This window comes from Lontra canadensis, unplaced genomic scaffold, assembly GCF_010015895.1.
Source record: "Lontra canadensis isolate GAN:19392208 unplaced genomic scaffold, GSC_riverotter_1.0 scaffold122, whole genome shotgun sequence".
Taxonomy (NCBI): domain Eukaryota; kingdom Metazoa; phylum Chordata; class Mammalia; order Carnivora; family Mustelidae; genus Lontra; species Lontra canadensis.
In genome coordinates, this window is record NW_022631116.1 from 2,496,115 (window position 1) to 2,510,251 (window position 14,137).

Sequence of the window (14,137 nt, forward strand, 5' to 3'; positions counted from 1 at the left end):
AAAATCTTATTACTAGTTTTCTATATTACTATATTTCCACATGATTACATGTTAAAAAGATAGTATTTCAGTCCTGTTGGGTGAAATAAAATATGTTGTTAAACCTAATTTAACTCTTTTTATTTTTTTTAATGTGGCCACCGGAAAAATGAAAATTTTAGGCAGATGTAGCTCATATTATGTTCCTGTTGGATGGTGCTGTTTTAGACTGTCAGACCTCCTGGGTCAAAGGAAAAGCACGCCACAGGCTGGTAGAAATAAACCAAATACCATTTTATGGGAATGGTTTCTTGTTTAGTTTTGGTTTTGCATCTGTCTTCATTTTTCAAATTTAATATAACTTTGATTCATTCATTCATTCATTTATATTTATTTATTTAAAAAATGTTTTTAAGAGTTCTTATTTATTCAAGTAATCTCTACACCCAGCGTGAGGCTCGAACTCACGACCCTGAGATCAAGAGTTGTACGTGCCAGTGATGGAGCCAGCCAGGTGCCCCTCATATAAATTATTTTTAGATATTAAAAGCTCTTATGCTTTCAGTTTCAGAAGGTGAGGACCATTTGACCTCTCCCATTCATGCTCTGTGAACAAACACTCTAGCTTCCCAGTGGCCTTAAGACTTCACTGAGGCCATCTAAGGAGTATCATTCGTCCCAAACAACTACTTTCAAGCATGGCTTCTGTCACCACCTGAAACATGTTCATTATCAGATTTTTATGCTGTATCATTATCTTTAAGGTGCTGAAAATAGTTCTGATACAGAAAGTGCTCCTTCTCCTTCACCAGTTGAAGCTGTCAAGCCCAGCGAGGATAGCACTGACAATGCGACTTCTCGAGGAAACACCGAACCTGGGGCCGAGCTCGAGTCCACCACGGAACCCGTACCCAGTGCATCTCCCTCCTCCGCAGCTCAGAGTGCAAAACCCATGGAAAGTGAAAGTGTGGAGACGCAGGCGAGCGACAGCATCCCCGCGGAGGCAGCAGAGCCGATGGACGTTGAGCGTCAGGAGCACAGTGTGGAAGTGCCTTCCATTCTCGATCTCCCCACGACGACCAAATCAGACTCTGGAGACGTCGAGATGAGGGCGCCGGAAAACAACCCATCTAAAGTCGAAGGTGATACCAAAGAAAGAGACCTAGAGAGAGCCAGCGAGAAGTCGGAGCCTAGAGATGAGGATTTCGTGGTGGCCCAGCAGATAGGCGCCCAGAGGCCAGAGCCCCAGTCGGACAATGATTCTAGCGCCACCTGCAGTGCGGACGAAGATGTGGATGGAGAGCCCGAGAGGCAGAGGTGAGACTCGCTCCTCTACGATTATCCTGTGCTTTGCTCTGGTGGAGGCTGACTGAGTCACAGGGTGCTGGCTGCGAGGATTATTCTCCTATGAATAGTGGCAGCTCAGAGGTGGTCCACATGCTTTTAATACTGGGTCATGAAGACGTTCGTCTGTTTCAGTAACCGAGAACAACTGTGCGATCGTTCGTTTCCAATGAAAAAGATAATGCTTTTCTACACCAGTTGTTACATGCATTTCATATGTAGCGAAGAAGGGGATTTCATCTAACAAAGTTTGTGATCTGAGCCCTGGATGACTGCCATTCTTGGTGTTGAAAGGGGTAGGATGTGGTGGTGAAGGCGGAGGCAAGAGGCATTGGCTTGTTTGCGCCAAAACCATATGGCCTCAGAGCAAGGCCTGCTGTACCTGTGTATTAGATGATAGAAAATGTTGACAGGAGAAACATGTTACGTGTTCTGAAAATATTTTAGAAAGCATAATTTAGATACAAGATTGCAGTAATTATATGATTACTTTGTATAGCAGTTAAAATTTTAGATTACTAATTTAAAATATATATAATAAGATTAATATAGAACTACTTTTAGTCATTAAATTCATAATATAAAAATCTACCTTTATGGTTTTTATAAAAATTATAGTAACTATGACAGTAAAATTATAGGAAGAGATACTGCTTTATTTAATAGATGTACTTGCCTTGGGATTTCCTTCTCCATGAAAGAAATAGAATCACCTAGGATCACAGTAGAACATTTGATTGGTACACATTCTAGAAATGAATTTGACTAAAAGACCATTTAATCAGAAACTCAATTCAACTCTTTTTTCTCCCCCACCCCCGACCCTGACCTCCCACTTTTTAATAAGAAAGAGGCAAATAAGCCACTCAGTGGAGAGCCAGATTCTCTTCATCTAAGATGAAGATTGTCTGTGTTTTCCACTATTGGTTTTAGTAACTTTATTTATAAATGAAGGAAAAATTAGGATGATGGTAGTCTTCAAGGAGGAACATCTTAAGAGCTGAACATGATAGTAGTCTTAAAATTCAGAAATTCCTTGTAAATACATGGTGGTCTTTGAGTAATGCTCTGTGTCTACATCACATCCAAACTGTTAAAATAACACTTTCACTTTTCTTTTCTTTAAGATTTTATTTATTTATTTGACAGAGATCACAAGTAGGCAGAGAGGCAGGCAGAGAGAGAGGAGGAAGTAGGTTCCCTGCTGAGCCCGATGTGGGGCTTGATCCCAGGACCCTGACATCATGACCTGAGCCGAAGGCAGAGGCTTAACCCACTGAGCCACCCAGGCGCCCCCACTTTCACTTTTCTACATCTTTAATACCGTCTTTATTCTTCACGTTAAATGTTGTTTTCTTTTATACATTCTAATTTTCTTATCAGTTTGTATTTTTTAAAATGTTTGTCTTTCCCCCAATAACATTGGAGTCTGATCCAGCCTGAAAGGGTATGGCATTAGTGTATGATCCCCCCAGTTCGCATACTGGGTGTCGCAAACTCCAGTGGAGGTGCTGAAACTGAGTGAAGCAGGCGGAGTGTAGGATGGTGGGGGCTGTGGGGGACAGAGCAGCACGTGCCGTTGGAGGGGGCAGCTGCTGCACGTTCAGCATGCGGATGCCACGTGGCCATGCCGTTTCTGTGTGGCCATTTCTTTCCATTCTTGGTGAGAAACCAGGAGTCTGGAATTTGGGGTGAAATTCTCAATTTTAGAATGGTGGTGGGCAGATGTTTGAAAAAATAGCCTATGATCCTGGCAAAACATCCTGTATCAGGTAATTAGTTCGGAGTCCGTGTTAGTGGTAGATTAGGACCTAGTATTTTATAATGGAATTTATTCAGACTGGATGGTTAGATGCAGATAAATTTCAACCTATAAATCAATATAATCTTTACCTGGGAAATTAGCCTTATAGGTTCCCCTTTTCCTTACTGTTCAGATAATCTTCTAAGGTTGATGTGTTGTGTGTGCACATACATATTAACTTAGAGGGAATTATGATTAGGGGTGTGTGGGTGGTGCAGTCTGTTAAGTGATGGACTCCGTTTGGGCTCATGATGTGACCTCGGGGTTGTGTGAGCGAGCCCTGCATCGGGCTCTGCGCCTAGCACGGAGTCAGCTTGAGATTTTCTCTTCCTCTGCCCCTCCCATTTCCCATTCTCTGCTTTCTCTCACTCTCTAAAATAAATGAGTCTTTCTAAAAAAAGGAATTATGATTATACATTTAAAGTCTTAAATATGAATACATTAATTTATCTTTTTCTATTGCCAATTGCAGACTGTTTCCTATGGACTCAAAGCCTTCATTGTTAAACCCCCCTGGATCTCTGTTGGTCTCATCCCCAATAAAACCAAATCCACTGGACCTGCCGCAGCTTCAGCACAGAGCTGCCGTTATCCCGCCAATGGTAAGTTTTCAAATTGAGTAGCGAAGTGAAGTTGAGAAACAAAGACCTTCTGAGACGTTTCCTCTCTTCTTTAATCAGTACTTGATTTCTTGAAAAAATTATGGTGCAAAACACACAACATAAAATTTAACCTCTTACCTGTTTTTAAGTATATGGTTCAGTAGTACTAAGTATATTCATGTTGTTGTGAAATAGATCTCCAGAACTTTTTCATCTTCCAGAAGTGAAACTTTCTTCCCATTAAAGCACAAGGCTCTCTCTCTCCTCCCCCCAGCTCCTGACAACTACAGTTCTACTTTCTGTCTCTGTGAATTTGGCTAGATACTTCATATAAGTGGAATCACAGGGTATTTGTCTTTTGTGACTGGCACGTTTCACTCAGCATAAAGTCCTCAGTTCATCCGGGTGGTGTCATAATCTCCTTCCTTTCCTTTCGAGGATTGAGAATATCCCATTGTATGTATATGCCACATTTTGTTTCCCCATTCAGTCATTCTGCTGTTTGCTTTTTCAAATGGATTCATTGTGATGGTTGACTGAAATGGTGATTTCCATTTCAGGGGGGGGAAAAACCCACCAAAGAAGTATATAATTCTTTAGCCATAAATATTTGTAAGCTTTGTTTTTGTTTTGTTTGTTTTCCTATAAGACAGTAGCAGAATTAATATATAACTAGATTTTGAACGTTTAGAATGAATTCTAGAGATTATGGCTAACTTCAGTATACAATTCCAAATTTAGTTTTATTTACATTTTACTTTAGTAATCTCTACAAGTTTGACTCTCTTTTGACACTGAATTCCAAACTAGGGTGTTGCTCCTTTACTTAAGAATGTTTTCGCTCTTGCTTCACTAGAGAGGATAAAAATTTGTTCTGTCTCACATGATAATTGATAAAAGTTAAGTGTGTGCTTATGATAGACTCCAAAAAAAAATCATTAAACATTTGTTCATTCACTGATTTACTCAAATGGACTTTTATTAAGTGTCCACCGAGTTCAAGACAACATTGTTAATGCTGTATGGAATATTTATATATTGTAATCTCTAACTTCAGAAAACATAGAGATTGCTCTTGATAGTGAGACATAGAAAAATATAAAATAAACTTAAAGTGGATTATAAAAATGTGATGCTCTGTTAAGTTTAAAAAGGTAGTATAGTCATTTCAGAGGAAGGAGAGCTTCCTTCTTAATGAGACAACTAAAGAAGACTCCGCATAAGAAATAATATTTTGGTTGGACCAAAACAGTTCATTTGGCTTTAGAGCAAAAGGAGGAAGAGCCATGTTTATATACAAGCCAAAGCACAAAGGCAAGAAAATTCTGTGTATGTTTTGGGCTCAGTGAAAAATTCTACTTATAGTGTGAAAAACACTGAGGAAGTCTTTATTTAGATAATAGGTTCTAAAAAACTCTGATCCCTACTCTTCCCCAGAATTTTTTGTATTCGTGAAGTAATGGACTGTGTTAGAGGCTGTTTATTTAGTATTGAGCCAAACAGGTTGGGTTCTTTCCTTCCTGAAATGAGAGAGACAGAAAATAAACAAAACAGCCATATTATTGTGAATTGTGCTATTGTAAGCGCTGTGTTCCCTGAAAGAAAGAACCAGGGCTGCCATAAGGAGGAGAACGGGGAGGGACGGTTAAGGATGGCCTGTCCGAAGAGGTAACATTCAACACCCGTCCTGTTGTGCTAGTGAGTTGGTTGTGGGAGGTGAGGCGTCTCAGCTATTAAGGTTCCGTTTTCTAAGACAGAGGTAACTGAAGAAGCATTGAATGTAGGAAATGAACAACAATTCTGTTAAATGCTAGTTTAGAGGTGCTTTGAGATACCTGCGTGGAGGTGTTAGGTAGCCGTGCTGTGACTATGGGACTTGGAGCAAAGGTCTTACAAATAGAAATTGATGAGCCATTAACATATAGATGACATTTCAGTGTGCAGAAGTGGTGTGCATACCTAGAGAACATAGAGGGGAGGGCTAGGTGTCAGGGCTGAGCCACCAGGGGTTAAACCATCAGAAGTTAAAAGCAGACCGCAGTGTTTTAATTTCTGATTTAGATCTCTCTTATCGCAACTTATGTGATTTATATTGTGTTCTGAAAGTCAATGTTCAGCACTTGAAGTATTTCATACTTGAAGATTAGTTTGACCAAAAAATGGCAAAATCCCATCAACCAGTATGTTATAGAAATAAGCATTATTTGCAACAGAAGGTCTCAATGTTATGTCGGTCATTGGCGTATTTAGATTTTTTTTCTTCCTGTAGGTTTCCTGTACCCCATGTAATATACCGATTGGAACTCCAGTGAGCGGCTATGCCCTCTACCAGCGACACATTAAAGCAATGCACGAATCCGCACTCCTGGAAGAACAGCGGCAGAGGCAAGAGCAGATAGATCTGGAATGCAGGAGTTCCACCAGTCCCTGTGGTGCCGCCAAGAGTCCAAACAGAGAGTGGGAAGGTGGGTAGAACTATCCCCGCAAAGCATTTCTCTGAAGGGAAACAAAACTATACTCCTGAGTAGTGTCCTTTGTGCTTTGTAGTGTCCTTTGTGCTTTGTAGTTTATCTGCATGTCTGTTGATTAATTCCTCTCGTCCCCAGCACCGAACTCCTTTAACCTGACCTCGGTTAAACTTTCGAGGAATGTTAGTATTATTGACTACTCACAGGCAGCAGCAACATTGTAATGGTTTTTGTTGATACAAGTTTTCTGGTATTTATCTCTCTGCTGAAAGACTGTAAAAGCCATGCTTTGTGCTCCATTCATCTGAGTTTTCAGAGTAAGGGAGAATTGTTATCCTGTCCTCCCAGTAAATCACATGTAACCACAGGGTAATACTCATTCTCATTGATATGATGGGAGACAACTTTGTGTATTGTGCCGGTTGTATCCTGACTCACCCCTCACCCCAGCCTTCACCACTTGTGTGGCCAAGGACAAGTCCCGAAACTTTCTGACTTTTAGTTGTCTCATCTGTAAAGTGTAAGTTACAGATCTATTTATCTGTTTCTGTATTTCCATCTTACTGAGATTATGACCCATAAGAAATAATCAGCATTCAGGCTCAGCATTATTCTTTACATAATATATGTAATACATATGCAATTTATAATAATAGTGTACAGTGCATATGTAGTATAATAGATACCACAAAGGTACAGTTATCATTGTTATGTCACTGTTGTTATTTCAAGTGACAGATTCGAGTTGTGCATGCTTTTTTTTTTTTTAAGCTTTTTTTTGTTTTTAAGTAATCTCTACACCCAACATGGGCCTTGAACCCACAGCCCTGAGGTCAAGACTCCCATGCTCCACTCGCTGAGCCAGCCAGGCACCCATATGCATTTTCTTTCTAGTTGTGCATGATAAGCTCAGTTTCTTTAAAAAGGTTGTGGGGTGGGGGATGATTTCTCAGTTGTAATACATTCTTCTGGCATGGTTAGGAAATGGAACACGTGTTCTGGTTGATAGTTGACTTATGCTACAATATGCTTAGAATATAAGACTATTAAGGTCTTCGTTACTATGGTTTAGGTTTTTTGGTAATGATTCAAAAGACTCTGCAGTACCTTACACAGATAAGAACGAACAATTAGCTGTAGAATGTCATGCATTTCAAGGGCTATTTAATATAAAATCAGAACTGTGGTACTTAATGGATCTTGACCACCACCACCTTCTCAATGCACCCGCCCCCCCGCTGCCGTTTCACCAGTAATGAGTTATTAGTTATATGGTACCCTGAACCTCTTATGTTAGAGTTTTAAATATAAAATTGCTGGTGTTTTAAGTATAAATCTTATGCTAGTAAAAACGTGAACCGGAGTAGTAATACCCAGCAAGGCTGGGTGTATCATAGGTGCCAAATGAATATTTCCTGAATGAAGGTAAAAACACTGATGGTTTGGGAGCTTTTAGTATATTGCACAGGGAGAATTCTTAGTTGCTAACTCGGTAATTGACGCAGTGTGTACTCAGTAATTACATGTTGAAGGAATAAATTAAATGGAGTATAAATGGACTTAGCAGAAGTGTTTGTCTTTTGAGCAGTCCAATTATGAGAAAATCTGTCATGATGAGAATGATAAATTATAGAGTAATTTAAAAGTCTATTGATGCATTCCTTACATAAATGATTTAGAGTAAGTGTTGGGAGAAGAACTAAAACCTAGAAAAAAGTGACATGCAAACGGTATTTGCCAGAGTCATGCTAAAGCTGAACATTATTTAGTTAATAATATCTGGATCATTCTATAATATGCGTATCATATGGTTATTTTAAGACCTCAGTATCTTTTCTTAATCTACTTTACAAGTTGGGTTGTATTTGGAAACTGGAGAGACTAAATCAGGCTAGATCCCAAATTCTGAGACTCTAAACAATAAACTGCATTTCTCTGTGGTCAGTCATATTAATCCATGTGGTTTATTTAGATCAGAGTGGTATCCTAATTTTTAATCATAATGCAGTGGTCTTAAAACCATACTGTAATTATATTTTTTGTTAAAGTCATATTGAGATGTTTATTAATATGATACCAGTTTGATTCAAGGTGACTGTAGAAACTGGGGTGGTTTACGTTTTATCTCAAGGTTAAGTTTTGTTTTCGCTCATGTAGTATGTTTGTGTAGTTATTTAACCAAGTGCCCAAAGACTCTCCTGAATTTATAGCTATCCATAGTTCAGTGGAAATGATTATTTCCCTTATACTTAAACATCTCCCTTGTATAAGTATTATACTTTCACTTATATTGCTTATATGCATAATGTTTGATACAAATGTTTCCAATGCAACATCATAGAACAGTTTATAGAATGTTAAATACAGTGAGAATGTTTATTTACCTGTAAACCATCGCCAGACTGGCATAGTTCACTTGAATTAGGACATGATTTTGACTTTTCCCTTCATGGTCTCGTTTAGAAAGTAACAGGCAGCATCTGTTTGATTGCATCGTAATGCTAGCGAGCAGCACAGTTACTCGAGGTGTACCCTTTCTAAGTGGCATTAGCCTTTCCATCTGTAGAAACACCTAGGAAAAACCTGAGAGAACAGTTGATTTCACTTTCCAGGAGCATTTACACAAGGTAACCCCTACTTCAGTGTGAAGCCTTTTCCCTGGAGTGAGGGAACTCAAATGTACACACGTAGGGAGAGTTAGAATTGAACTTCCAGTTCAGGTTTAACAGAATCAGTTCAGTCCGATTAGGAGTTAATCCTTCTCTGCAACTAAATTTAATCTGTTTATTTTCTTGTTTATTTTTTTCAGCCTGAGTACATGATGATTTAAATACCTATATTTAGAACCATCTAAATTTCTGCTTTTTCTTTTCTTTTTTTTTCTGCTTTTTCTTTAATACTACCTTGATAAGACAGTTTCCACATTATTAGAAACTTACTGGAAATGGTAAAACAGTCACACAGAATTTATAATAATAATTTTACCATGTTAAATTATCTAGAAAGGAAGACATGATTTTCTAAGTTGGTTTCTTTTATAAATCTGCACAGCATTGGAATACTTAATCTAATTCATTATATTAATATGTCTAAGAAGGGAAGAGTACCATCATCTTTTCTTCTTTTTTGCTAAAGATTTTATTTATTTATTTGACAGAGATCACAAGCATGCAGAGAGGCAGGCAGAGAGAGCAGGGGTGGGGGGGGAGCAGACTCCCTGCTGAGCAGAGAGAGCCCAATGTGTGGGTCGATCACAGGACCCTGAGATCATAACCTGAGCCAAAGGCAGACGCTTAACCCACTGAGGCCACCCAGGAACCCCGTGGAATACCATCATCTTGATGGATACCCCAGAAGCATCTGAAATTCAACACTCAGTGCTTCAGGGAGACATTATTGCCATGTGGGATTTAAAATTTTTTTTTCTATTTACTTTTTTTGTTTTGTTTTGTTTTTTGTTTTGTTTTGTTTTATTTTGCCACGTGGTTTTGAGATCAGAGTCAGACTTGTGCTGCTGATAGCAGACCTTTGTGGCAAGACAGTGTGATTCTTTTAAGGGTCAGTTTCCTCATCTGTGAAATGGTGTTAATAATCTCATTGGTCATGAGGGCTCAGTGAGATAATTCATGTAATTCACAGTGCTCTGCACAGAGTACAGTGTTAGCTTGTATTACTAGAATTGTTTCTGGTTTTTATTTTTTTAACTTTTTATTTTATTTTTTTGTTTCTGGTTTTTAAAAATACCTTAGTAAGCTGGAGAACTCTTTATGCCATCTTCCACTTAATAGTGAAATGCTAGAGACCTTCTCTTGGGATAGAAACTGTCAGGTTCCAACTACTACTTACTGTAGTGCAGTAAAGAAAAAAAGAAAGAAGTAGCTATTTAAAGGGAGAAGACAAATCTTTGTTCACAGGATAAGATAATCTACCTAGAAAGCCTGTAAGAATCAGCTGAAAAGTGATTAGAACAAAAAGGAAAGCTCATTAGGTTTCTCAGGAAAAAATGTTCTACAGAAATCCACATCTTTCTTTCCTGTAGCTCTGCAATAATCATTTATACAAGTAAACTCACACATTGAAAAAGATGGCTTTCCTAGCAAAAAAATGTAAAGTACCTACAAATAATTTTTAGCAGGGAATGTGTAAATAAGACCTATATGAAAAAGACTAGATTCCCCAGAAAGCTCATTATTAATAGAGCATCAGGTCTCCTGTATTCATAAATTTCAAGTCTAATGAAAATTCCAGTGACATTTTGTTTGGAGAATGATTTTAAATTTTGATTTATCTGGAAGAATAAATGTAAGACTAGGTAAGCAAAAGAATAATAAAATGAGTGGGAATTTTTTTTGGCAGGCATTAAAATAGCCCACATCTAAGTGGTTTGGGTTACAGATGATTTTCATTTTCCTTTGTACTTTCCTGATTTTCCAAAATTACAATGTCAATTTCATTTTAAAAAGGAAAAAAAATTATATATATAATTGCATATATTTTTAAGTCTTAATGTGACTGCATATTTGATATCTTTAAATGCTCAAATTTGTTTTATGCTTTATGTGAAGGTAAATTATATGAAGTAATTTTTATTAGCATTATGGTAGTAAAATTCCCAGTTTATAAGCTTGTGTAGGTTTTTTGGATTAGTTTGATCTGTGTCAGAAATTTAATTTTAATTAAATTTAATTTTAATTTCTCTGAATATTAAGTGGTGGGTTTCAGCAGGCTAAATTGAAGAGTTGAAAATCTCAGAGCTATAACTGATTCAAGCAAGACTTGGAATTCACCAAATGGCTGGATAATCTGATGTTTACCTGTTGTGATCTTTATTGCATGTGAAAACACCTGGTTTTCCTAAGACGAAGAAAGAGAAGTTCTTTGTCCTTTAAAGGGAAAAATCGTAATTGAATATTTGAGGGTTTCTTTAGGTCATAGTGATGGTGCGTACACAGAAGATTTAGATGTATAGGGTTTTTAAACCTCTCTGTGGGTGGGTTCCCCCCTCCCTCGCCAAGGAATTTTAGATTTTAATATTAGTATATAGTCGGATCTGCCCCTGGATGGTGTGGGCTTGGTCCTTTCACACTTACTATTTTAATTTGGGGTTCTTCCCTTACTTTGATAACTTTAACTTTCATAGGAAAATCAGTCGCCTATATGCCTTATGCTGAGGTCAGACGTGCCCTAGAGCAGGAAACACAGATGCACAATACCACAGCAAGGTCAGCCTCACCGTGTAGGGTCTCTCCAAGAGAAGCCAGTAAAGCCGCTCTGCAGCCTGGTATGAGTGCAGCCCGCTCTAGTGTGCCTCCAGGTAAATATCATTCCTCTGCGCAGTGGCTGCTGGCCATCTCCCTGCAGATGCGAGACATGGGGGGTGTGATCTCATGAATGAACTGCCTTTCCCGGACACGTCCTTCCTGTTTCAGAATTATTTTCTTGTTTCTCTGCATCCCATCGTCTGTTCTATTCAGTTGAGATTCACTGGGCCCCCGGGAAATTTTGTTCCCACATGCGTACCGGGACACTGACTGGCTTTCAAGAGTCCATATACTTCGAGAAAATCTTTAGATTCCCTCCCTGACACAAGAAATCCCGGTCTGTGAGAGCCAGAGTCAGTAAATGTCTAAGTATGCATGATGTAGAGAGGCGTGCAGCTGGCGGTCGGCCGTGTGTGCGCGTTCTCCCCAGTGGTACCATGAGGTGCCCCTAAAAAGCAGGTCCAACGAGGGACGGCGAGACAGAGATTATGAAAGACAGTCACTTGCCTGTGCTCAGCAGAGATCGTTTGAAATGAACATCAGCTTGAAAGCTCTGGTTTGACAGGGAGTTGAATATTTCAACCTCACAAATACCATGTGTGACCTGAATATGTATATGGGTTTAATTCAAGTTGAAAGAGAAATTCAAAATAGAAGTGTTCCTCCTCAGCCTCATCTTGCAACTTAAAATTCAATGTGTGATATAAAAATTCAGGAATGACTGAGATAGAGTGTTGCAAACTACGAAACTGACGATTTTAAATCATTTTTTTTCCCCTCCCCTTAAAAGTCCTGCAGCCTGCTCCACATCAAGTGATAACGAACCTCCCTGAAGCGGTTCGCCTTCCCACAACTCGACCCACCAGGCCACCTCCGCCTCTCATCCCATCATCCAAAACCACAGTGGCTTCCGAGAAACCATCTTTTATCCTGGGAGGCTCCATCTCACAGGTAAAATGCCTTCCCTGCCCAGGAAATTTCTATTGAGTATTGCTTTGGTAAAAGTTCTCCCTTTTTGTCACTAATATGTCAGGATTAATAAATAAAAATCCATCTGTGTGTGGAAAGATGATGACCAAAAAATAGGGCAGTCATCATCTTCCATACCGCACACAGGAAGTTTGTGTGAGTTGGGTGCCCGAACTGAGTGCCCGCGGCACACCGTCTGGCTTGACTTAGGCACTTCTGTGCTCTGAGGTACAGTTAGCCTAGATCCTAGAGGAGTTTTTTCAAGTACTAGAGTATGTGTTGACTATTGAAAGGCTCTAAATATTAAATTGTGGTTGATTGATAAGCCCCAGTTCATTCTGACTTTGGCCATTATAACTTTCTTTTTCCCCCTCTGGTGCATTGCTATCTACATCCATAACATATATCTAATTACAGTCTTAATTTAATGGTTGAGAAGTTTTGACTGATGTGCACGACCAGCAGGGAGCACTCTCCTGTCGGCTGATGAACCATCGCATCACTTCCAAAGGTTCTCTTAGCGCTTTCTGCCTGAAGCAGCCACTGGTTTGCTTCCTTTTGGCACAGATCAGTTTTGCCTTTCATATAACTGATCTCAAATAGTGTGTACTCTTCCGTGTCCGTCCTCTTGAACTTAGCGTAATGGCTGTAGGGATTCATACAGGTTTTGTGTAATCAGTAGTTTTCTTTTTTATTGCCGAATACTGCTGCGCTGTGGGAACACATGCCAGTTTGTTAACCCTCATTCTCATTAGTGGAAGCCAGAGCTGTTTCTGGCTTTGGGTTGTAGTGAACAAAGCAGGCACGAATGTTCTTGTACTGGCTCCTTATAGACATTTGTTTTTATTTCTCTTGTGTAATCAATCCCCGGAGAGAGGACTTGCTCGATAATATGTGTGTTTTACTTCATAATTTCCCACAGTGGGTCCACTGCCACCCGGAACGTAAGCCTTCATGTTGCTTCATTTGCTCTTTGGCAGTCTTTTTTATTTTCGTCATATTTCATTGTGGCATTTAGTTTGCATTTCCCTGGCAGCAAATGAGGTCAAGCCCTGTTTTGTATGCGTATTGCTCATTTATACATCTGATGGCGAATTGACTGTCATTATCTGTTTTCATTGGTTTTTTTGGTTATTAGATTGCAGAAGTTCTTTACGTATTGTGGATGAAAGGTCTCAGTTATATATTAAAATACTTTTTCTGTGGCTTGTGTGTTTTGTTACTTGTGTGTTTTGATGAACAGAAATTTTAAATTTTGATGAAATGTTTATGTAAATTTTTTCTCTTATTCTCTAAGAAATCTTTGCTTCATGGTTGTGGGGATATTCTTGTGTTTTCTTCTGAAAGGTTTATAGTTTGGGCTTTTACATGTGTAGGTCGGTGGTCACGTGAAATTAAGTTTTCTGTGCAGCCTGAGGTCGGGATCAGCGTTCATTTATCCTTTTGGGTTTGCAGTTCCAGTAACACCAGTTAAAAAGTCTTTTCTTTCTTCATTTGATCAGTTCAGTGCCTTCGTCAAAAATGATTTGGCTCGGGGCGCCTGGGTGGCTCAGTGGGTTAGGCCTCTGCCTTCGGCTCGGGTCATGGTCTCAGGGTCCTGGGATCGAGCCCCACATCAGGCTCTCTGCTCAGCGGGAGCCTGCTTCCCCCCTCTCTCTCTGCCTGCCTCTCTGCCTGCTTGTGATCTCTGTCTGTCAAATAAATAAATAA

At 39.3% G+C, this 14,137-nt stretch overlaps 1 protein-coding gene across 18 annotated transcripts in view; it reads left to right on the top strand.

The window, feature by feature from the left end:
- NCOR1 (nuclear receptor corepressor 1) overlaps positions 1–14,137 on the top strand; it is a 152,705-nt gene that overhangs the window by 100,829 nt on the left and 37,739 nt on the right. For 11 of the 18 annotated variants that reach the window (XM_032841349.1, XM_032841355.1, XM_032841365.1 and 8 more), the window contains 5 exons: positions 744–1,296; positions 3,600–3,729; positions 5,999–6,194; positions 11,338–11,511; positions 12,249–12,409. In XM_032841349.1, the coding sequence (XP_032697240.1) occupies positions 744–1,296; positions 3,600–3,729; positions 5,999–6,194; positions 11,338–11,511; positions 12,249–12,409 (1,214 nt within the window). The remainder of the gene's footprint in view (positions 1–743; positions 1,297–3,599; positions 3,730–5,998; positions 6,195–11,337; positions 11,512–12,248; positions 12,410–14,137) is intronic. The other 7 variants (XM_032841361.1, XM_032841362.1, XM_032841363.1 and 4 more) reach the window with 3 other exon arrangements.